At 45.7% G+C, this 24,635-nt stretch overlaps 2 protein-coding genes across 2 annotated transcripts in view; one reads left to right on the forward strand and one right to left on the reverse strand.

Moving 5' to 3' along the window:
• The window catches only part of LOC144687230 (uncharacterized), a gene marked incomplete at its 5' end in the record, with an annotated part of 14,804 nt that extends 3,496 nt beyond the window's left edge, over positions 1 to 11,308 (forward strand). The window contains 8 exon segments of the mRNA XM_078553045.1: positions 24 to 180; positions 372 to 783; positions 785 to 1,348; positions 1,350 to 1,503; positions 1,539 to 1,887; positions 4,046 to 5,144; positions 6,058 to 6,304; positions 11,288 to 11,308. Coding sequence (XP_078409171.1) covers positions 24 to 180; positions 372 to 783; positions 785 to 1,348; positions 1,350 to 1,503; positions 1,539 to 1,887; positions 4,046 to 5,144; positions 6,058 to 6,304; positions 11,288 to 11,308 — 3,003 coding nt within the window.
• Positions 1 to 24,635, reverse strand: part of fam222aa (family with sequence similarity 222 member Aa) — a 359,807-nt gene that overhangs the window by 251,985 nt on the left and 83,187 nt on the right. The window lies entirely within an intron of this gene.

Raw genomic sequence — 24,635 nt, forward strand, 5'->3', positions numbered from 1 at the left:
GAGAGAGCGCAGAGAGGAGAGAGCGCAGAGAGGAGAGAGAGAGCGCAGAGAGGAGAGAGAGAGCGCAGAGAGGAGAGAGAGAGCGCAGAGAGAGAGAGAGAGCGCAGAGAGGAGAGAGAGAGCGCAGAGAGGAGAGAGAGAGCGCAGAGAGGAGAGAGAGAGCGCAGAGAGAGTGAGAGAGCGCAGAGTGAGAGAGCGCAGAGAGGGAGCGCAAAAAGGGAGAGCGAGAGCGCAAAAAGAGAGAGAGAGCAAGAGAGTGCAAGCGCAAAGAGAGCACAAAAAGAGAGTGCAAAAGAGTGATAAAGAACGCTAAGAGAGAGAGTGAGCGCTGAGAGAGAGTGAGCGCAGAGAGAGAGAGAGCGCAGAGAGAGAGAGAGCGCAGAGAGAGAGAGAGCGCAGAGAGAGAGAGAGCGCAGAGAGAGAGAGAGAGAGCGCAGAGAGAGAGAGAGCGCAGAGAGAGAGAGAGCGCAGAGAGAGAGAGAGCGCAGAGAGAGAGAGAGCGCAGAGAGAGAGAGAGCGCAAAGAGAGAGAGAGCGCAAAGAGAGAGAGCGCGCAAAGAGAGAGCGAGCGAGCGCAAAGAGAGAGCGAGCGAGCGCAAAGAGAGAGCGAGCGAGCGCAAAGAGAGAGCGAGCGAGCGCAAAGAGAGAGAGAGCGAGCGCAAAGAGAGAGCGAGCGAGCGCAAAGAGCGAGCGAGCGCAAAGAGCGAGCGAGCGCAAAGAGCGAGCGAGCGCAAAGAGAGAGCGAGCGAGCGCAAAGAGAGAGCGAGCGAGCGCAAAGAGAGAGGCGAGCGAGCGCAAAGAGAGAGCGAGCGAGCGCAAAGAGAGAGCGAGCGAGCGCAAAGAGAGAGCGAGCGAGCGCAAAGAGAGAGCGAGCGAGCGCAAAGAGAGAGCGAGCGAGCGCAAAGAGAGAGCGAGCGAGCGCAAAGAGAGAGCGAGCGAGCGCAAAGAGAGAGCGAGCGAGCGCAAAGAGAGAGCGAGCGAGCGCAAAGAGAGAGCGAGCGAGCGCAAAGAGAGAGCGAGCGAGCGCAAAGAGAGAGCGAGCGAGCGCAAAGAGAGAGCGAGCGAGCGCAAAGAGAGAGCGAGCGAGCGCAAAGAGAGAGCGAGCGAGCGCAAAGAGAGAGCGAGCGAGCGCAAAGAGAGAGCGAGCGAGCGCAAAGAGAGAGCGAGCGAGCGCAAAGAGAGAGCGAGCGAGCGCAAAGAGAGAGCGAGCGAGCGCAAAGAGAGAGCGAGCGAGCGCAAAGAGAGAGCGAGCGAGCGCAAAGAGAGAGCGAGCGAGCGCAAAGAGAGAGCGAGCGAGCGCAAAGAGAGAGCGAGCGAGCGCAAAGAGAGAGCGAGCGAGCGCAGAGAGAGCGAGCGAGCGCAAAGAGAGAGCGAGCGAGCGCAAAGAGAGAGCGAGCGAGCGCAAAGAGAGAGAGAGCGAGCGCAAAGAGAGAGCGAGCGAGCGCAAAGAGAGAGAGAGCGAGCGCAAAGAGAGAGAGAGCGAGCGCAAAGAGAGAGAGAGGGAGCGTAAAGAGAGAGGGAGCGCAAAGAGAGAGCGAGCGAGCGCAAAGAGAGAGAGAGCGAGCGCAAAGAGAGAGAGAGCGAGCGCAAAGAGAGAGAGAGCGAGCGCAGAGAGAGAGCGAGCGCAGAGAGAGCGAGCGCAGAGAGAGAGCGAGCGCAAAGAGAGAGAGAGCGAGCGCAAAGAGAGAGAGAGCGAGCGCAAAGAGAGAGAGCGAGCGCAAAGAGAGAGAGCGAGCGCAAAGAGAGAGAGCGAGCGCAAAGAGAGAGAGCGAGCGCAAAGAGAGAGAGCGAGCGCAAAGAGAGAGAGCGAGCGCAAAGAGAGAGAGCGAGCGCAAAGAGAGAGAGCGAGCGCAAAGAGAGAGAGAGAGAGCGCAAAGAGAGAGAGAGAGCGAGCGCAAAGAGAGAGAGAGAGCGAGCGCAAGAGAGAGCGAGCGCAAAGAGAGAGCGAGCGCAAAGAGAGAGAGAGCGAGCGCAAAGAGAGAGAGAGCGAGCGCAAAGAGAGAGAGAGCGAGCGCAAAGAGAGAGAGAGCGAGCGCAAAGAGAGAGAGAGCGAGCGCAAAGAGAGAGAGAGCGAGCGCAAAGAGAGAGAGAGCGAGCGCAAAGAGAGAGAGAGCGAGCGCAAAGAGAGAAGAGCGAGCGCAAAGAGAGAGAGAGCGAGCGCAAAGAGAGAGAGAGCGAGCGCAAAGAGAGAGAGAGCGAGCGCAAAGAGAGAGAGAGCGAGCGCAAAGAGAGAGAGAGCGAGCGCAAAGAGAGAGAGAGCGAGCGCAAAGAGAGAGAGAGCGAGCGCAAAGAGAGAGAGAGCGAGCGCAAAGAGAGAGAGAGCGAGCGCAAGAGAGAGAGAGCGAGCGCAAAGAGAGAGAGAGCGAGCGCAAAGAGAGAGAGAGCGAGCGCAAAGAGAAAAGAGAGCGAGCGCAAAGAGAGAGGCAGCGCAAAGAGAGAGGCAGCGCAAAGAGAGAGGCAGCGCAAAGAGAGAGGCAGCGCAAAGAGAGAGGCAGCGCAAAGAGAGAGGCAGCGCAAAGAGAGAGGCAGCGCAAAGAGAGGGAGCGCAAAGAGAGGGAGCGCAAAGAGAGGAGCGCAAAGAGAGAGAGCGCAGAGAGAGAGAGAGCGCAGAGAGAGAGCGCAAAGAGAGAGAGAGCGCAAAGAGAGAGAGAGCGCAGAGAGAGAGAGAGCGCAAAAAGAGAGAGAGCGCAAGAGAGAGAGCGCAGAGAGAGAGCGCAAAGAGAGAGAGAGCGCAAAGAGAGAGAGAGCGCAAAGAGAGAGAGAGCGCAAAGAGAGAGAGAGCGCAAAGAGAGAGAGAGCGCAGAGAGAGAGAGAGCGCAGAGAGAGAGAGAGCGCAGAGAGAGAGCGAGCGCAAAGAGAGAGCGAGCGCAAAGAGAGAGCGAGCGCAAAGAGAGAGCGAGCGCAAAGAGAGAGCGAGCGAGCGCAAAGAGAGAGCGAGCGAGCGCAGAGAGAGCGAGCGAGCGCAAAGAGAGAGCGAGCGAGCGCAAAGAGAGAGCGAGCGAGCGCAAAGAGAGAGCGAGCGAGCGCAAAGAGAGAGCGAGCGAGCGCAAAGAGAGAGCGAGCGAGCGCAAAGAGAGAGCGAGCGAGCGCAAAGAGAGAACGAGCGAGCGCAAAGAGAGAGAGAGCGAGCGCAAAGAGAGAGAGAGCGAGCGCAAAGAGAGAGAGAGCGAGCGCAGAGAGAGAGCGAGAGCAAAGAGAGAGAGAGCGAGAGCAAAGAGAGAGAGAGCGAGCGCAAAGAGAGAGAGCGAGCGCAAAGAGAGAGAGAGCGAGCGCAAAGAGAGAGAGAGCGAGCGCAAAGAGGGAGAGAGCGAGCGCAAAGAGGGAGAGAGCGAGCGCAAAGAGAGAGAGAGCGAGCGCAAAGAGAGAGAGAGCGAGCGCAAAGAGAGAGAGCGAGCGCAAAGAGAGAGAGAGCGAGCGCAAAGAGAGAGAGAGCGAGCGCAAAGAGAGAGAGCGAGCGCAAAGAGAGAGAGAGCGAGCGCAAAGAGAGAGAGAGCGAGCGCAAAGAGAGAGAGAGCGAGCGCAAAGAGAGAGAGAGCGAGCGCAAAGAGAGAGAGAGCGAGCGCAAAGAGAGAGAGAGCGAGCGCAAAGAGAGAGAGAGCGAGCGCAAAGAGAGAGAGAGCGAGCGCAAAGAGAGAGAGAGCGAGCGCAAAGAGAGAGCGAGCGCAGAGAGAGAGCGAGCGCAAAGAGAGAGAGAGCGAGCGCAAAGAGAGAGAGAGAGCGAGCGCAAAGAGAGAGAGAGCGAGCGCAAAGAGAGAGAGCGAGCGCAGAGAGAGAGCGAGCGCAAAGAGAGAGAGAGCGAGCGCAGAGAGAGAGAGAGCGAGCGCAGAGAGAGAGAGAGAGCGAGCGCAGAGAGAGCGAGCGCAGAGAGCGAGCGCAGAGAGCGAGCGCAGAGAGCGAGCGCAGAGAGCGAGCGCAGAGAGAGAGAGAGCGAGCGCAGAGAGAGAGCGAGCGCAAAGAGAGAGAGAGCGAGCGCAAAGAGAGAGAGAGCGAGCGCAAAGAGAGAGAGAGCGAGCGCAAAGAGAGAGAGAGCGAGCGCAAAGAGAAAGAGAGCGAGCGCAAAGAGAAAGAGAGAGCGAGCGCAAAGAGAAAAAGAGAGCGAGCGCAAAGAGAGAGGCAGCGCAAAGAGAGAGGCAGCGCAAAGAGAGAGGCAGCGCAAAGAGAGGGAGCGCAAAGAGAGAGCGCAGAGAGAGAGAGAGCGCAGAGAGAGAGCGCAGAGAGAGAGCACAAAGAGAGAGAGCGCAAAGAGAGAGAGAGCGCAGAGAGAGCGCAAAGAGAGAGAGAGCGCAAAGAGAGAGAGCGCAAAGAGAGAGAGCGCAAAGAGAGAGAGAGCGCAAAAAGAGAGAGAGCGCAAAAAGAGAGAGAGCGCAAAAAGAGAGCGCGAGAGAGAGCGCAGAGAGAGAGCGCAAAGAGAGAGAGAGCGCAAAGAGAGAGAGAGCGCAAAGAGACAGAGAGCGCAGAGAGAGAGAGAGCGCAGAGAGAGAGAGAGAGCGCAGAGAGAGAGAGAGCGCAGAGAGAGAGCGCAGAGAGAGAGAGAGCGCAGAGAGAGAGAGCGCAGAGAGAGCACAGAGAGAGCGCAGAGAGAGAGAGAGAGCGCAGAGAGAGAGAGAGAGCGCAAAGAGAGAGAGAGCGCAGAGAGAGCGCAAAGAGAGAGAGAGCGCAAAGAGAGAGAGCGCAAAGAGAGAGAGAGCGCAAAAAGAGAGAGAGCGCAAAAAGAGAGAGAGCGCAAAAAGAGAGCGCGAGAGAGAGCGCAGAGAGAGAGCGCAGAGAGAGAGAGAGCGCAAAGAGAGAGAGAGCGCAAAGAGACAGAGAGCGCAGAGAGAGAGAGAGCGCAGAGAGAGAGAGAGCGCAGAGAGAGAGAGAGCGCAGAGAGAGAGAGAGCGCAGAGAGAGAGCGCAGAGAGAGCACAGAGAGAGCGCAGAGAGAGAGAGAGAGCGCAGAGAGAGAGAGAGAGCGCAGAGAGAGAGAGAGAGCGCAGAGAGAGAGAGCGCAGAGAGAGAGAGCGCAGAGAGAGAGAGCGCAGAGAGAGAGAGCGCAGAGAGAGAGAGCGCAGAGAGAGAGAGCGCAGAGAGAGAGCGCGCAGAGAGAGAGCGCAGAGAGAGAGCGCAGAGAGAGAGCGCAGAGAGAGAGAGCGCAGAGAGAGAGAGCGCAGAGAGGGAGAGAGAGCGCACCGAGGAGAGAGAGAGAGAGCACCGAGGAGAGAGAGAGAGAGCACACCGAGGAGAGAGAGAGAGAGCGCACCGAGGAGAGAGAGAGAGAGCGCACCGAGGAGAGAGAGAGCGCACCGAGGAGAGAGAGAGAGAGCGCACCGAGGAGAGAGAGAGAGAGCGCACCGAGGAGAGAGAGAGAGAGCGCACCGAGGAGAGAGAGAGAGAGCGCACCGAGGAGAGAGAGAGAGAGCGCACCGAGGAGAGAGAGAGAGAGCGCACCGAGGAGAGAGAGAGAGAGCGCACCGAGGAGAGAGAGAGAGAGCGCACCGAGGAGAGAGAGAGAGAGCGCACCGAGGAGAGAGAGAGAGAGCGCACCGAGGAGAGAGAGAGAGCGCACCGAGGAGAGAGAGAGAGAGCGCACCGAGGAGGGAGAGAGAGAGAGCGCACCGAGGAGAGAGAGAGAGAGAGAGCGCACCGAGGAGACAGAGAGAGAGAGAGAGCGCACCGAGGAGACAGAGAGAGAGAGAGAGCGCACCGAGGAGAGAGAGAGAGAGCGCACCGAGGAGAGAGAGCGCACCGAGGAGAGAGAGAGAGAGAGAGAGAGCGCACCGAGGAGAGAGAGAGCGCACCGAGGAGAGAGAGAGAGCGCACCGAGGAGAGAGAGAGCGAGAGCGCACCGAGGAGAGAGAGAGCGAGAGCGCACCGAGGAGAGAGAGAGCGAGAGCGCACTGAGGAGAGAGAGAGAGCGAGAGCGCACCGAGGAGAGAGAGAGAGAGCGAGAGCGCACTGAGGAGAGAGAGAGAGAGCGCACCGAGGAGAGAGAGAGAGCGCACCGAGGAGAGAGAGAGAGAGCGCACCGAGGAGAGAGAGCACAGAGAGAGAGAGAGCACCGAGAGAGAGAGAGCACCGAGAGAGAGAGAGCACCGAGAGAGAGAGAGCACCGAGAGAGAGAGAGCGCAAAGAGAGAGAGCGCAAAGAGAGAGAGCGCAGAGACAGAGAGCGCAGAGACAGAGAGCGTAGAGACAGAGAGCGCAGAGACAGAGAGCGCAGAGACAGAGAGCGCAGAGAGAGCGCAGAGAGAGAGAGCGCAAAGAAAGAGCGCAGAGAGAGAGCGCAAAGAAAGAGCGCAAAGAGAGAGAGAGAGCGAAGAGAGAGCGAGCAAAGAGGAGAAAGAGCGAGGGAGAGCAAAAAGGAGAAAGAGCGAGGGAGAGCAAAAAGGAGAAAGAGCGAGGGAGAGCAAAAAGGAGAAAGAGCGAGGGAGAGCAAAAAGGAGAAAGAGCGAGGGAGAGCAAAAAGGAGAAAGAGCGAGGGAGAGCAAAAAGGAGAAAGAGCGAGGGAGAGCAAAAAGGAGAAAGAGCGAGGGAGAGCAAAAAGGAGAAAGAGCGAGGGAGAGCAAAAAGGAGAAAGAGCGAGGGAGAGCAAAAAGGAGAAAGAGCGAGGGAGAGCAAAAAGGAGAAAGCGAGGGAGAGCAAAAAGGAGAGCGAGGGAGAGCAAAAAGGAGAGAGAGGGAGAGATGGTGAGGTGTCGATGTTCGGGAGGAAATTCCAAAGTTTAGGGTTTGGACAGCTGAAGGCTGAGCCACCCATGGTGGAGGATGCACAAGAGGACAGAGACAGAGGAACATAAGGGGCTGCACAACCGAAGGTAGAGATAGGGAGAGGTAAGGGAAGTTTTTTTGAACATAAGAATGGGAATCTAAAAATTGAAGCATTGGTGGGTTAGGAGCCATTGACCACGGGCTGATGAGTGAACCAGACTTGGTCTGAGTTAGGATATAGGCAAAAGAATTTCGGATGAGCTCAAGTTTATGGAGGGTGAAAGGTGGGCCAGGAGAATATTAGAACAGTCATGTGTTGAGGTAACAAAAGCATGGATGAGGGTTTTAGCAGCAGATGGTCAGAGACTAATATTGCCAGAGGTGGAAGTAGACAGTCTTTGTGGTGGAGAGGTTATGGGGTCAGAAGCTCAGCTCAGGGTCAAACAGGACACCAAAGTTGTCAGTCTGGTTCAGCCTGAGATAGTAGCCAAAGAATGGATTGTCAAAGGTCTTCAATTCAAATTGGAAGCACTGCTACATTTTCTGCGCTGCTACATTTTCTATTTCCTTACTTTGCAGTCTAACTTTATCCTGCCTGAAAGGATCATAACTTTTTCTGAAACAAAGACTGCTTCCTTTTAGTGAAATTAGAAATAAATGCTTTTTAAAAAGCTTAATTAAAAGATTCAGTCAGTGCACTGCCAAAGATTGAGCACTTTTATGACTGGAGGCACCAGTTTCTATTAAAGGCTGTTGTGAGTGATCCAGCAGGTTCAACATTGGAATAAAGGACATAGCTAATTAAAGGACAAAGTGAGTGTCTCAATGCTTTAACACAAAGTCTTCTTTTCCAGCATTAAACTTGATAGATCATTCAAGACAGCGATTCATACTCGCCTCAGGACAAACCAATTTTACTGTTACTTTACAAAGCATTATTTATTACATCAAGCTCGAATTTTCAGCTCATTTCTACAATGTTAATTTTTGTTAAAAATAATGTTCGGGTTCCTAAAAGATTCAGTGTTCTTTTCAAATTACTAATTCCAATTTAGCTTTTCAACTCAAAACGCCATATTGGTATTTACTGACTGCTGTATAGCCAATCAGAATGTTCTACTTTACTTATCAGATTGTAAACTCCCTTCCCCCACCTCCCCAATCTCCCATCCATACCATCCCTTCTCAATTATTCTTATTGGATCCAGCATCCTGTTCATTGTTAAATAACATTTGGGTCACGATAAAAACATTCTAAATCACGTGTTTTCAAACAGAAACTAAACTTTTCAGTTTCAAAACATAGGCTTAACCCAACCCAGAATGTCTCCATAACTGTTGCAAGTTATTTGACAAATATATATACTTAGGCAGTCTTAATTCCACCTCTAGTGTGGGTAGATCCATGGTAATCTCCAAAAATGCCTGGATTATGGAAAAGACAGCTTGCTTTGAGATAGTGCAATAAATGCAGAAAAGCAACCCAAGGTGATTTACAGTCGTATAATCAGACACAAAATCAGTGTTGAGCCAAAGGTGGAGCGACTAAAAGCTTGATTAAAGAGATGGTTTATAATGATGGTCTTAAAGTAGGAGAACATGGTGGAGAGACAGTGAGGTTTAGGAAGGAATGCAATAACACAGTAGAACTGCTACAGAGAAAGTTCCCAATTTGAACACAATGTTCCAACAATGTAGCTTAAGTCTAAGGTACCCAATTTGTACTTCATGCAATTTGGGAATGTTTGATGGCAACACAAGAGCTCAAAGAACTTCTACACTCTTCAGACCTGGAATTCCTCATTATGGTGTGCATAAAGATTGACTTCATTACCAATTTAATACAAAAAGTGAGTTACACCTGCATTAATATTTAGATTCAGTAGTACAAGGACATAATTAAAATTAATCCTCTGAATCTACCAGTAATTCTAAAATTTTAACAATAGACAATCACAGCTTTGATACGATTGGATGGCTTCTTTTGCTCTATCCTGTGCAAAATTAGTATTCAGGTTTTAACTATAATTTTAACATTCTTCACATAAGCAAGCCAATTTAAATATTGCAGTATATCCATAATTCAATTCCAAGGGAGAAATAGTTTTACATACTAATTTTAAAAGTGAACAAGCACTGCTACCTGTGCATTGTGCTGGAACATTTTTGAAACATGTTTGAGAAAATACTCCATATAAACATCTTTAAATTATCAATATCAATTTTATTCATTACAAGCCCACTGACTCCCACAGCTACCTCGACTACAGATCCTTACACCGTACTTCCTGCAAGGAAGCCATCTCATTTCTCAGTACTTTCGCCCCTGTCACATCTATTCCGATGATGCCACTTTTTAAAACGGTGCTTCTGACGTCTTCCTTCTTCCTTAACCGAGGTTTCCCACCCACTGTGGTTGACAGGGCCCTCCCGTGCCTCTGCTCTCACACTTTTCTCTCCCTCCCAGAACCATGTTAGGGTCCCCCTTGTCCTCACTTATCACCCCACCAGCCTCTGTATTCAAAGGATCATCTTCCGCCATTTCTGCCAACTCCAGCATGATGCCACCAACAAACACATCTTCCCTTCACCCCCCCGTCGGCATTCCATAGGCACTGTTCCCTCCAGAACAGCCTGGTCCACTACTCCATCACCCCCAACACCTCATCCCCTTCCCACGGCACCTTCCCATGCAATCGCAGAAGGTGCAACACCTGCCCCTTTATCTCCTCCCTCCTCACCGTCCAAGGGCCCAAATACTCCTTTCATGTGAAGCAGCGCTTCACTTGCACCTCCTTCAATTTGGTCTACTGCATTCGCTGCTCCCAATGCAGTCCCCTCTACATTGGAGACACCAAATGCAGACCCTTCGGTCTGTCCGTAAGCATGACCAAGATCTTCCTGTCGCTAGCCATTTCAACACACCGTCCTGCTGTCATGCCCATATGTCCGTCCTTGGCCTGCTGTAATGTTCCAGTGAAGCCCAATGCAAACTGGACAAACAGTACCTCATCTTCCGATTAGGCACTTTACAGCCTCCTGGACTTGATTTTGAATTCAACAACTTCAGACCATGAACTCTCTCTTCCATCCTCACCCCCTTTTTCAATATTCATTTTTATTTTAAATTTTTTATCCACTTATTTTTATTTGTTTCCATTTTTATTCATTGTTTTATTCCCACCTTTTATCCTATTTTTGATCATTTTCCCCCACCACCTCCCCCCACCCCACCTGGACCATCTGTCACTTGTTCATGTTGTTCTTTCCAGGGTGCTTACCCATGTCCTGCTATTACCCCATTTTGCTTTCTGACCTTAATACCACCATCAGCACCTCCTTTAGCCAGTACCACTACCATTAACACCCCTTTGTCCTTTTGTTCATGACATCTTTGGCAATCTCTCCTTTGCTTCCACCTATCGCTGGCCTTCTATCCAGCTTCACCTACTCCACCCCTCTCTTAAACAGTATAAATGTCATCACATTTTTACTTCTCTTTAGCTCTTAAGAAGAGTCATATGGACTTGAAACATTAACTCTGTCTTTCTCTCCACAGATGCTGTTAGACCTACTGAGTTTTTCTAGCATTTTCTGTTTTTGTTTCAGGTTTCCAGCATCTGCAGTATTTTGCTTTTAAATTATCAATGTTTACAATGCAAAAACTTAGACTGTTACAATCAAGGAATGTACAAGACTGAAAAAGCACTTTTAGTGCATTTGGCCAGCCACAGGATTCACAAACATAATGCACAGTTCACAAACTATACCCCTCAAATCAATTTTCACCCCAAATACCAACAGGACTCTAATTATTTATGCTAGTTAACTTAAATCACCTCCCTTGACAGTTCAAACACTCACCACCCTGTTCATCCATTTTCCTTTTTCTTGACGTTATCCTATTGCAAGAATCCTGGGAAATCTCTACTTCGGGTTTTCTTGCTAGTTAACAAGAACTAACTCGGATACCATAACTGCCTGTATACTTATTTCATTTCATTGTTATACCAAACTATATTTTAATGCTGCTACGTAATGCACCCTGGATAAAAGCATTTGAGAGGTGACTTGGTGGGGTATTTGAGGTTAGGGTCTTCACTGACAAAAATATTTAAGAAACCATGTCAAGTGTGAGAATTTAACAGATAAGAACCTCCCTGAAGCAGAGATTCCAGCCCTAACATTGAAATGTTTCCAAATTGATAAAAGTGTTTTAAAAAAAGTTGTTTGGCAAAGGATGCTTCAAATCTTCAAGCAGACAGATAGAGAGCCAGACCATACCACTCATTGATACAGCCAGAGTGATTACATAGAGATCAGGCTCCTACCTAGAGTATAATGGTGATACTGTTGGGCTTTAATATTGCTGTTCAGGCAACAGCACGTGCCAAGTTTTACTTGCACTGAATAAAATATACCGATGATCAGTGTCGTCACCAATAAGGGTTATCATGTCGAATCACTTTAGAATTTGGCAAACGGGAATAAAGAGTTAATTGACTCCCCGAACCCAGTTTTTCTAACATCATGCCCCACTTTGTTGTTGTTCTTGGGGACAAGTTTAAGAGTTTCTCCGGTTTCAAACTGTTGGTATCCTTCAGGATCCTGAAATAGCCCAGTAAGATGGCCTCAGTCTTCTCTATATACATAAACTCAGCTCCTATAGATTTTCTTTGTTACCCAGGCACCAGATGCCAATTATCAAGACAGACAGAGTCCTAAGCTGTACGCTTTCCAGTGCCATGACATTCTTACATTCTTTTTGTAATATGGCAGCCATCAACAAGCACACCACCCCATATAGAGATAACTGACACCCTTTAAAGATTCAGTATCATACCCCATTCATCCTATTTGCATTATTTACCACTGTTGAAGAGTTTCAACATACTGCCCACCAATATTGCCAAATCCTTGCCCTGTACTGAATGTCTCTTGCCATTTTCAGCCTAACTGCCCAATCTAGATACTGGTAAATCCCCATACACCTGAACAGCATGCTTTAAATTGCTTGGAACACAGCAACGTAACCCACTGGCATCTAGAATCAGAATGATACAGCACGGAAGGCAGCCATTCAGGCTATCGTGCCTGTGCCAAAGAGCTAGCCAATTAATCCCACTCCCCTGCTCTTTCTCCATAACCCTGCAGGTATTTATCCAATGCCCATTTTAAACTTTCTTTTGATTCTGCTTCTGCATTCCAGACCCTGCATAATATTTATCCCCTTCACATCACCTGTAGTTATTTAGCTAACTACATCCAAGAAATAGTTTATTTTTATTTACTCTATCAAGACCCTTCACAATTGTTAACATCTGTCAAATCTCCACCTAACCTTTCCTGTCCAAGGAGAACAACTCCAGTTCAGCTAAATCTCTCCCACGTAATTCCAAACTTTTATCCTAAGTAACACTCTAGTAACTCTCCTCTGCATCCTCACTAAAAGTCTAGATATCCTTACTATAGTGTAACACCTTTAGCAGAGAAAACTTGCAAAGCATTTTGCAACGGATAAGGGAACAGACAACATGCAAAGACAGCTGAAGGTCTGCCACCAATGGTGAGATGAAGGGATGGGAAGACATAGTAGCTGGAGGTTATGCAGGGGATAAAAGGCTGAAGGAGGTTGCAGAACTAGGGCAAAATAACTTGGAAGGCAAGATCAAGGACAGGGAAAATGGATGAGCAGAATAGTGGTGTGGGATATGGGAGACGATATGGACAGCTGAATTTTGGACAAGGTGCAGTTCATGGAGAGTGAGTAATGGGATACCAACAAGAATATGAAAGAAATTGAGAGTAAAAGGTGACAAAGTAAAGGCGACAATCAAATAGATAAAAGTTTCCGTGGTGGGGGTGGTGAGGTAAAACTCACCAATGTCACCAATAAGGTTAAAGACCACAATTGTAGCCCTCAATGAAAAATAGGACGAGGTCTGAAGTTCACCTCTGGTTTGAATGGGATGCCAAGATTAGCACGGCTGTATCCTTTTACAATGAAACTTTTTTTTATAATCACTTAATCACTTGATAAACCTGAACTTGTGTACCTGTAAAACGTAAGAATAGAATGTCTGACGATTGCAGTTGAAATTTTGACTATGGGTGAATAAGGAAACATGCTCACTCAAATCACAAAGCCACATGTATATGGCATAATTTTATATTTAATGGTCTCATATCCACAGCACCATAACAAGTAACCAAGTACTGGAGATAAATAATGCTTCCAACCTTCAATGGCAAAGAACAACCAATATCTATGAAATACATTGAATGGCTAGCTTTCAAAACAAAATCACTGCAGACTAAAATAAACAAGTTACTAAGAATGGGAATTATTTTAATACTATATGCAGGTTATCTATACTATTAAGTACCAAAAAGCTTCACAACATCTGTTCTTTAGAAAATTGCCAATCAAATTTTGGTGCCTATGTTATAGACTGGGTTACAAAGCACATTATAAAATAGCACAATTTGCTAACACAAACCACTAACATTTCTTTTCTTATACTGGACAAGATAAAAGACCTAAAGTATAAACTTTTCAGTGCTAAATTCCAGAAGTTTGTTTTAAGCTTTTTCTTTGTAATGCCCAAAACTAAACAATATTTGTTCTGTCATATTATTTATATATTGTGAACAAAATTAAATTTATGCCAGACATTAGAAGAGCACCTACACCATAGAGTTACTACAGAGCAGTGCTGGACAAATCAACAACTGCACAGCAAACTTCAGAACAGATAATTAACAAAGTGACATCATCCAACCACATCTGCATTCCACCACCACCCCGCCACCTTCCTTTCCCCCTTCCCACTGCATGCAGTCACAGTATTATTCAAACATGGGTTGCATTCAACGTTGTTATATAATAGGTATGAAATCTATGAGCAGAGTGGAGGGGTTCATTTTAGTAAGGAGTTTACACTGAGCTGCTTCTCTAGATTTTCATTCATTATGTTAATAAAATTAAATATGAAAATCCATGAGAATTTGAACTCAATACTTAAAGGAGACTCTTAAGTCAAGACTACACTAAGTTATAAAAAAACATATTTTATATAGAGAGGAAGGTTGAAAAACCTGATTTATGAAAAAAATTAAACTGTTGCTCCCTGCTTCCCCAAAAACTGTACTGTATGAAACAAACTTTCTTAGAACAAATGCAAGGGGAAATCTAGACTTCTCAAAACATTCAAATACATTGGTGATCCCTTTTGTTCGTAAATCTGTCAAACTTTGAGCTTCATTTTTGCCACATCACACCAAAAAAACTCCAAAGCACTCGGCTCTCCCCCACCTTATGTAACACTTCACATCTTAGGCAACAAGCAGGAAGTGGGGTGGGGGCAAAACCAATTATTTCTGCCCATACATACAATGCTTGTACCATGTGAGCTTGCCCAACATAGATGCATTTTCAATGACATGCTAACATTCTAGCCAACCAGTTAATGCTCAGGGTTGAACAACTGAACACTGCTTTGAAGCAAGGGTAGAACACAAAGACTGAGACATAAAACAAATACTTTATGGTTATATACATTGCATATTGCTGTTAATTAATTAAATAATTTAAACAATTATTTTAAATTATTTAAATTCATGAGCATTTTAAAATATTTAAATCTGAAATAATGAAATGATTTTGTCTAAAGGAATTCAGCTGAGGGGTTTGCAGATGCCTGTATGATTAAAACTGCATCCTTATTGGTCAAAGTAAGTTAAGCCTAAACTACATTAAGTGAAGACGGATAACTCTGATGTATTCACTACTGAATTCATGGACTATCACCATGAGTTATTTTGCAATTGAAAAGCAAATAGTATATGTGGTTTGCATTTGTGAAACAAACCCAGAAATTATAGCATTTCACTCAGTCCCAGATGTCTGTTTAAAATAAATAATTCAGTCTCAAAGTGAAAATAAACCTAAATAAGTTAAAGGCAACATTAAAATCAGTGGTTAAAAGATTACTGCAATGTCTTTATTCCCTAATACACTGTTGCAATATTCTCTGGAAGATTTGTTTTTCAGTCACAAAAATTTATATAAAGGAATCAGCTTACAAAATCTCAATATTTAAAATTAAGAAACAACAGGTGTACTATAAAGCACCTCTTGCAATCTGAACAATGGCACTGAATGTGTGCCTATTCTAACCACTTGCCTGTAGAAGGCACTTCCCACTGCTTCCAAAACACCTCTGTGCAAACGACTGAGGGATAAACAGAACCTAATCCTTCAGTAGTTTATTTAAAAATCACATAAAAAGTTTATGCCACGCAATATTTACAAAACGAATTTTCTTGGGCATTTTTAATACAAGATGTAGAGAGAATGGTTATTTAAATATAATTGTATTAAATTATTTTAATGTTGATACGTTCTTCAACTTGCCATCTATTTTGAAGCCAACTTGTCCGTTAAACAAATTAAAGCCGTTGGGTCCAAATCTTCCAACTAACTTCTCTTCCATGCACAGGCCAACTTACCGTTACCGACATAGCAATTTAATAAGCTTTGGGCTAAAGATGGCATTAACAGAAAACGCTGGCATGAACAGAAAATGCTGCGAAGTAACAATTTCTAAAGATGCAAGTTTTATGATTTGAATACTTCACTAATTTTTGTTCTTAAAATGGTCAAATCGCTAGATTAACGAAGAACATGGATTTTCACTCAACAGCGGCATTAAAATAAATTTGAGAAAAGGGAAGCGTATTCCTCGAGGTAAACATGCGTGAAAACCCTAGAGAATAAAAGAAACGACTCAGCCGAAGTCAGATCCACTAACAAACCCAGCACGTCTATTAACAAAGTGGTGAAATAAATGCGACGGTGGAACGGAAAGAAATTAAAATACGTGAAACGCTTTTAAAAAAAAATAAACACCAATCCGCACCACCGTCCCTGTCTCCCACCCCCCACCCCCTCCAACCCCTCCCCCCGCATGTCTAAAGGTCTCGATCGCTCCTTAAAGTCATAAAAAATACATTTACAAAATGATTCAGAAACGCTTCGTTGAAATCACCGCCTTTCACCTATCGATCAAGTCGAAGTCAATATTGACCTCAAGGGGGGAAAAAAAAAATCGCAAGAATGTAAATGATGGAAAGGGCAGTAACCTCATTTAGCAATGACACCATTTCGATCTTCCGATATGCAGTTACATGTGGATGTAAAAATGCGTTTGCGAAGCCAGAAATTGCATTTTGCACAGTATCAAATGTCTCGAAAGAAAAACCAAAAAAAAAAATGACGTTTCATGTCAAACACCTCTACAAAAAAAAAAGGCCGTATATTTTACGATGGGAGGGTGGAATTCACGTCTCTATAATTTTTTTGACATTCAACCGGAGGAGGAAACCTATTAAACTTTGCATCTGGTCTCTCACATGACGACAGCGTTCAGGAGGAAAATATTCAATGAAAGGAAACGTATTTACAGTTTCTCTCCTGATGGGTCCGGACTTGCAAACCGGCAACATTAGTGAGAGGCATCCAGGTTCATAATTGTTATTAATTCTGGACAGCTCCCTTTCGATGCAGCTGGAGACGGATCCGCTTACACATATATACACACACACACACACACTTACATCAGATGAAACAATAAGTCTGCGATGGACACGAAAACACTCGGGGGCTAAAAGGATTGCGGAGCAAGAGTGCAAACTGACAGATTTTCAGGGTTTTTTGTGTGTGTGTGTGTGCATTTTATGCAGGAAGAAACCATCCCACCCGCCTGTTTGCCGACAGCCTCCTCTCTTCATCTTAACCTTCCCCACCCCGCATCTGCTCGAGCTGCAGATCCCGAGAACTTGCTCGGACTCCCCTTCCATCTCCTACAACATTTCCCCTAAACCACACCCCCCCCCCACCCCCCTTAACCCCGGGGCCGCCTTCGCTGTTGCTTTGCTGCAGCCCCTGCAACCTGCTCGCGCTAACACCTCCCAACTGCCTCTCTCTCTCTCTCTCTCTCCTGGCTCGCGCTCCCCCGGCCCTTGCTATTCGCTAACCGCCCACCCGCCTCCCGCTCGCGCTCACCCCCCACCTACCCTCCTTAACCGCCTCTGCTCGCGCTGCCCTCCACGGCACCATCTCACAAAGCACCCCCACACCCATCGCCGCTCTCACTTCACCCCCCCCCCCACCCCTCCACTGGAGAGGAACCGGTCTCCGATGATGATGATCAGTTGTCAAACACCGTACGTAGTCTTCCACCAGCAACGCTGTCACACTCAAACAACAACAATGATTTTTTTTATATATATTTTTTAAAAAACCTGCTTCTCACTCACCTGCCCTCTTGAATCTTTGTTGCGGCGCCGAAGCGGCAGCTGTGGGATATGGGCTGCGCGGACGCTTCAAACAGCCCATTGCATTGACTATAGCGCAGCCGACTGAAGACTACACATTCATGAAGCGCCGCTGCCTGAGGATTGATTTACGCCTGCGCAAAGCCACCGGAACCCAGGCTTGCTGCATTTATTTCGGTCACTCTCGCGAGAAGAGCTGATGGTGCTTTTGGGGGGGGGGGGGGCTGATCGGCTAGGTGGTGCGTCCTGCAGGTGCGAAGTAGGTATTGTGCATAAAGTTCTCATTTCTATCCTGAAATTCAATGCTCAGGAGTCAAAAATAAAAGGTTTGTAAAAAAGAGTAAACTGTTCCCCGAAATAGGTAAGAAATACTTTTAAAATTCACCTGAAATCAGCCATCCCCAGATCTTCACACGTTCCTCCTCTCCCCACACTTACCTCCTCCCCTCCATGTCCATCCTTCTCCAGTCTGCCCATCTCCTCCCTAACTCTCCCCAGTCTACCCGATCTCCCTCCCTCTCCAGCCTCTCCCTTTCTCCCCCATGCTCTCCTCATTCCTCCTCTTCCCCCCTCGTACCTCCTTCTCCCCCATCTCCTCCTCCCTCTTCCATTCCCCCTCCCTCTTCCATTCCCTTCCTCCCTGCTACCTCTGTCCTCCATTTTCTCTCCCTCCTACTCCCTCCCTCACCTTTCCTCCCTCCACCCCAACCAACCCTCCCCCTTCTCCCCTCCTCTTTCCTGGCCTGGAACAAGAAGGAAAGCTGACAGCAATCACACCCAAAGTTCTAATATCAGCTAATATTGATATGTCAATATTGAAAGGGAGCTTTTGAATGTCATATATGGATGTAAGAAATTCCATATATATTTCTATGGAAGACAGTTTATAGTGGAGAGTGATCATCCGCTAGAGCAGTTCCACAAGAATAATCTGTGCAGAGGACCAGCAAGACTGCAGAGGTTACTCTTGAAGCTTCAGAGTTACAATTTCACTCTGAAATACAAGCCAGGAAGAGAAATGGTGCTAGCCATATAAATACTGTGGCAACAAGAGCAGGTCAGAGGCTAGGAATCCTGCAGTAATTTACTCACCTCCTGATTCCCTAAAGTCTGTCCACCATCTATAAGGCACAAGTCAGGAATGTGATGGAATACTCTACACTTGCCTGGATGAGTGCAGCTCCAAAAATAGCATCCAGGACAAAGCAGCCCACTTGATTTGCACCCCATTCACCACCTTAAACATTCACTCCCCCACCACCACCTCTGGAGATGAACTAGGTTCCATTTGCACGTTTTATTCTTTCAATGCACAGTGGCAGCAGTGTATACTATCTACAAGATGCACTGCAGCAACTCACCAAGGCTCCTTCAAACAGCACCTTCCAAACCCACGACCTCTACCACCCAGAAGGCCAATGTCAGCAGATGCATGGGAACACCACCACCTTCAAGTTCACCCCCAAATCACACATCGGCCTGACTTGGAACTATATCGCTGTTCCTTCACTATTGCTGGGTAAACATCCTGGAACTCACTTCCTAACAGCACTATGGTTTTCCTACAACACGTGGACTGCGATGGTTCAAGAAGGCAGCTCACCATCACCTACTCAAAGGCAATTAGTGTTGAGCAATAAGTGCTGGCCTAGCCAGTGATGCCCATGAATGAATTTAAAAAAAGCAGATGCTCTATCTCGGTTGTCACCACATGAGAAACACAAGATAAAAGATCTGGGTGTAAAGATCCGTCATCCAGTGAACCTAACAACACCGAATTGAGTCAAATTAGAGATGAGACCAGTCAAAACAAAGATTTACAGATGCTGTCTCATGCAGTGATCCAGAGATGACTATATAAGATACAGCAAACACTGCCAGCAATGCGGCAGCATTGGTCAATCAGAAACAACATCTCGCTAGAAAATGGTGTTTGGCTGGACGGATCTAGAATCATCATATCCAAAACGATGCACAGAGAACTTCTCCAGAAGATATATGAAGACCAAAATGGGAATAGGGAAGCATAAACTCAGACCAGATCAGCTGTGTACCAGATAGGCATCTACAAAGCATTGAAAGAACGGTATCTATATACAGTGTATGCCAGAAATATAGAAATACACAGCAGGAGGTGTTGTTGGGGATGGGGGGGGTGCAATTGTTGATAGCTACTGAAGTACCATCAGACCATGGCATACTGTGAGAGCTGATTTATTCTCTTACAACCAAAAATGGTATCTCATAGTTGCAGACTATTACTCAAAGTTCCCATTCATCAGAAAGGTAAAAAATTTTAAGATCTGAGAGCTAACACAATCACCTCAGAGTTCTATTTGCTAAGCATGAGATTCCTGAAAGAATAATATGATAATGGAAGTCAGGTCACCTCCAGAGAGTTTAAGGAGTATGCTGAAGAGTATGGGTTCAACATCATCACCATCTACCCAAGACGACAGGGTTTATTGAAAGATACATCCAGACAGTGGAGCAAACCCTCATGAAATGCCAAGAGACAAAGGAAGACCTAAACCTTCCCTTATTGTCACTCTGAACTACACTTCTCAAGGCTGACATGCAATGGCCTGCCAAGCTACTCACTGGCAGAAAGAACAAGACAACTTTGCCCAGCAAGATACTTACTTCTACTCACTTGGAGGGTGTAACACATCAACTCACTGATGCACAGGTAGAGGGAGGTCAACACTTCAACAAGCATGCCAAATCCTTGCCTGAATTGTTGAGTGGACAAACTATACATTTACAGGATCTAATCCTGAGAACCTGAAATCCAGCAAAAGTTATTGGTGAAGCAGAGACTCCAAAGTCTTGTTTCATCACGAGTAAAATTGGAAACGAACAAGAAGAAACAGAGGCCATATCCAAGCTACACCTGAGCTGGAAAAGCAGAAAAGGTCATCAACAACACTAGCAATAGCACTAACAAGTGAGACAGTATCACCAACAAGCGATGCAACATCAACAACAAGCGACACAACATCAGCAACAGCAAGCGCAACTCCTACAACATCAGAAGCACCGTGCACAACATTGCCAGTAAAGCATGCCAACTCATTATTGAGAGCAATGAATATCAAATCCACGAGATGGAGGCACAACCTCCTATCACCCAAGTGATACCATGAATAATGTTTTTGAAATAAGAAAATAAGAAAACACCTTAAGGTGTTCAATTTAATTACAAAAGTCAATTGTTAATCTTCTTTAGTTTAGACAAAAAGAACCATTCTGGTAAATCTTTTCTGCATCACCTCCAATGCTTTCACATCCTTCCTAAAGTGTAATAAATTGATATATAATTGTTCTAAAGAAAGAGGGATGTTATATTATTATAATATTCAAGAAGGGTTAGGAATTAGATTGATAATGCACACCTATATGTAAGTATCCAGGATGCAACATCACTTACTCCTGCGCTACAGTCAGTGTACCCAACTACAGTAACAATGTAGCATTCTGCAGCACACTGTAATATCTGAAAAAAATGTTGTCAGCTCCTGCATCTGTGTGAAACACTGATTATTTTGAACTTCTGGGAACCAAGAGATATAATGCAATCCTCTTCTCTGCTTTCCTTCCCCCTCCTCCTCTTTCTCACACCGTGTCCCTCCTTCCCATGCTTCCTTCCCCCTCACCTCCCCACTACTTCCTCTCACCCTGTTCTTCCCCCAGGCCTCCCTTCCATGTCTCCTGCTCCTCCTCCCATATCTCTCACCCCCCCTTTCTTCACTGCCCCCTCCATCCTCAACCCCCCTTCCTTCCCCATCCAACGTCCTTCTTCCATGTTCCCCCAGCACCTCTCCGCCTCTCAGGCCATGCATTGCAGATTCTAACCACTATCTACAGAAGAAAATTTTTTCCTCATGTGGCCTTTTGGTTCTTTTGCCATTCACCTTAAATCTGTGTCCTCTGGTTCTCAACCTTTTCGCCAATAGGAACAGTTTCTCCCTATCTACTTTTTCCAGACCCCTCATGATTTTGAACACTGCTATCAAATTTCCTTTCAATCTTCTCTAAAAAGCTTTTCCAATCTATCCTCTTAATTGAAGTCTCTCATCCTCAGAACCATTCTGGTAAATCTTTTCTGTACCCTCTCTAGTGCCTTCACATCCTTCCTAAAGTGTGGTGTCCAGGATTGGACACACGCTCCAGTAGTCGAACCAGTGTTTTAGAAAGGTTCACCACAGCCTCTTTGCTTTTGTATTCTATGCCTTCATTTATAAAGCCCAGGATCCCATATGCCTTATTAAACATTTTCTCAACCTGTATTGGCACCTTCAACATACACCCCCAGGTTCCTCTGCACCCCGTTTAGAATTGTATCCTTTTTTATGTTGCCTTCCCACCAAAATGTATTACTTCACACTTCTCAGCATTAAATTTCATCTGTCAGTTGTCTGCCCATTCCACCAGCCTGTATTTTTCTTATTGTTCCTTAGAATGTGGGCATTGCTGGCAAGGCCAGCATTTGTTGCCTATCCTTAATTGCCAATTGCTGCAGTTCATCTAGTATCTGTAGCAGTATAACTGGGGGCTTGCTAGGCTATTTCAGAGGACAGTTAAGAGTCACCCACATTGCTGTGGATCTGAAGTCACATGTAGGCCAGACAGGTAAGGATGGCAGATTTTCTTCCTAAAATACATTAGTGAACCAGATGAGTTTTTATGACAATTGATAGTTTCATGCTGCATCATTACCGAGACTAACTTTCAATAACTAACTGAATTTTAAATTACACCAGCTGCTGTGGTGGGATTTGAACCTGAATTCCCAAAGCATTAAAGGATTACTTGTGATATTATCACATCACCACCAGTGGTATTACCATTACACCATCATCTCCCCACATGCAGTATGTACATAAATTGATTGTTGCATTTACCTATGTAAGACCAGTGATGATTCTTCAAAGATAATTAATTGATTATGGAATGTTTTGGGATGTCCTGAGGATATGGAATTGCTATATAAATGCAGGTTCTCTTTAATTTTTTTAATAGTAGTGCATGAGGGGGCTGGGGAGGCATAGTGCTATTGTCACTGACTAGTATTCCAGAGACTCAGGGTAATGCTCTGGGGTTCGAATCCCACCACAGCAGATGGTGAAATTTGAATTTAATAAAAATCTGGAACTAAAAGTCTGATGATGACTGTGAAACCATTGCTGATTGTTGTAAAAACACATCTGGTTCACTAATGCCCTTGAGGGAAAGAAGTCTGCTGTCCTTACCTGGTCTGGCCTACATGTGTATTGGAGACTTTAACAATTTGAATTAGGATGTAAATATTTGGGAGATTCAATTATTTTTTATTGTATTTTTTAATTGAACAAACTCTCACAGAATAATGATAGCAGAAAAAATGACTAAGAAAGTTTCAACTAAAAATGCTCAACAATGAATTACCCCAATGGCTCACCAAGTTTACTTTGTAAGTCAAATCATATAGATCAGGGTGGTTTGAGATTCAGCAACCAACTTATTGCTGGGTTAGCTGATCTCAACCTGGGCGGAAGTAGTGCTTCTACAACTGCCCTCAGCAGCCCATTGTCAGCGAAGGGAAAGACCCAGTGTTCCCACTCACCTGGCAGGATTGTGCCAACTCCTTCGAGGAGCTGACATTGGCCGGAAATGTGTGTAGGGAACACACTTAGTTGGTCGGACTTCCCCCTCAATTTAATGGGTGGCGGCTAATTAAGTAGCTGCCGTCAGGACTTATGTTCTGTTCACAGCTACCTGGCCACGAGAGCTGCTGGCTCAATCAGCAGGCAGGCCAAAGAAAATTTTGGAAAAGCATTAAAAAAAAACCTATTGATCAAGGGGAAACCCTGTCGAGGAAATAGGGCTCTGGATATTACCTTCCCTGCCCGCGGCTCCCTCTTTGATGAAAAAAAAATTCCTTGCGGGCTGCTGCTGGGAAGTTGCCTCCATTCAGCTGGCCACCTCCCCACCTAGTGGCCACCTCCCCACCCAGTGGAAAGCCTTGGCAGTATGATTGGATAATCAACATGCAGCACTGAGGTGGAGGAGCACAGATTTAAATCTACTGCAAAAGCAAAACACTATGGATGCTGGAAATCAGAAATAAAAATGGTACTGGTCAATGACCTTTTGTCAGACTGACTAAACATTAACTCTGTTTCTCTCTCCACATGTTGCCAAACCTGCAGAGTATTTCCAGCATTTTCTGTTTTTATTTAACTTTACTGCAGTGGCAAGGCACCACAGAGAGATCAAGGAGTCATCACCCCTACTGTTGCACATTTATTGGTAACTAGGTAGACAGTAAGATTGTAAAGGTCTGGAAACAACTCATCATCTTGTTTGCCAGATACGTGTGCCTGTTAAGACCTGCACGGGAGAACAAAAGACAAAATAGAGGGGTTTTATATTTTTTACAAAAAAATCCAACACAAGAATTTCAATAAACCGTGAAGGAAAAATGTTATATTTGAGGAATGGAAACAAAATGGGATTTTAGATCTTGGAGAGTATTGATCTGAATTAAAGGGAGGGAGGCTGTAGTTGTGCACGTCAGCAGGATGTAGTTTAATGATCTTTACCCATAACTCACCACCTAAGGGGTTAACAAGTGTGAAGACTCCTGAACACTGGATGAGTAAGTTTTCAATTCTTTCCAGACAAAGCTTCAAACAAGATGTGTATAATGCAGTTTATATTTATAGTCAATTCATTTAATATTAATCAGTAAAATGATATATCAATAACCACAACTGCATTCTTTCTCTCTTCCACAGAACAATCTTGGTTCCGTCTCCCAGCTTTCTCCCTCACTTCCCCTGGAGTGGAAGGAGTCATAAACTTTCTTCCAGCCAAGGCCCCAGGATCAGTGCAGAAGCTTATGATCAAAACTTTGACAGGTGACACTTGTTTGGTGAGCATAATGATTTGAACCTTGGTTTCCCGAAAATGATGTTTCAACTCAATCCTAATTAGCTGAAAAAGGAAATAGTTACAAGGAGCAGTGCACTATTGTGAGAAATAACTTTAGGAGATATTACTGACCTTAAGGCACCTCTATTGCTTACGTTAGTGTTGGCAATAGAATGTCTAATATTGCAATTCTGTCATGAAAATCTACCATATAGAAGTATGCTTTTTAATTAATTAGAATTGGAGTGGTACATCTCCTATCCCCACCAGGGCCATCATTTTTAATGTGACAAGCTATCCAAACTGCAGCTGTGCGTGACCCTGTTTCCTAAGTACTGTTTAGTACTGTGACAGATACAATCAATTGGTTCTAGGATCAATCCTCAGCTGTATCCCATTTTTAAATTATTTAAAAATAAAATTAAATGACTTTGTAAAATAGTAACCTTGAGAAAGTAAAGGTCAATTTAACTCTTGGGCTGCTGTTAAGTAAAGTAAAGAGCTCCTATCTTTCTGGGCCAATTGGTTTTTTAACTTAAAAGAAAAAAACTGTGGATACTGGAAATCCAAAACAAAAATAAAAATAAAAATACCTGGAAAAACTCAGCAAGTCTGACAGCATCTGCGGAGAGGAACACAGTTAACGTTTCGAGTCCGATACAGATGCTGTCAGACCTGCTGAGTTTTTCCAGGTATTTT

Source organism: Cetorhinus maximus, chromosome 12, assembly GCF_964194155.1.
Source record: "Cetorhinus maximus chromosome 12, sCetMax3.hap1.1, whole genome shotgun sequence".
Taxonomy (NCBI): domain Eukaryota; kingdom Metazoa; phylum Chordata; class Chondrichthyes; order Lamniformes; family Cetorhinidae; genus Cetorhinus; species Cetorhinus maximus.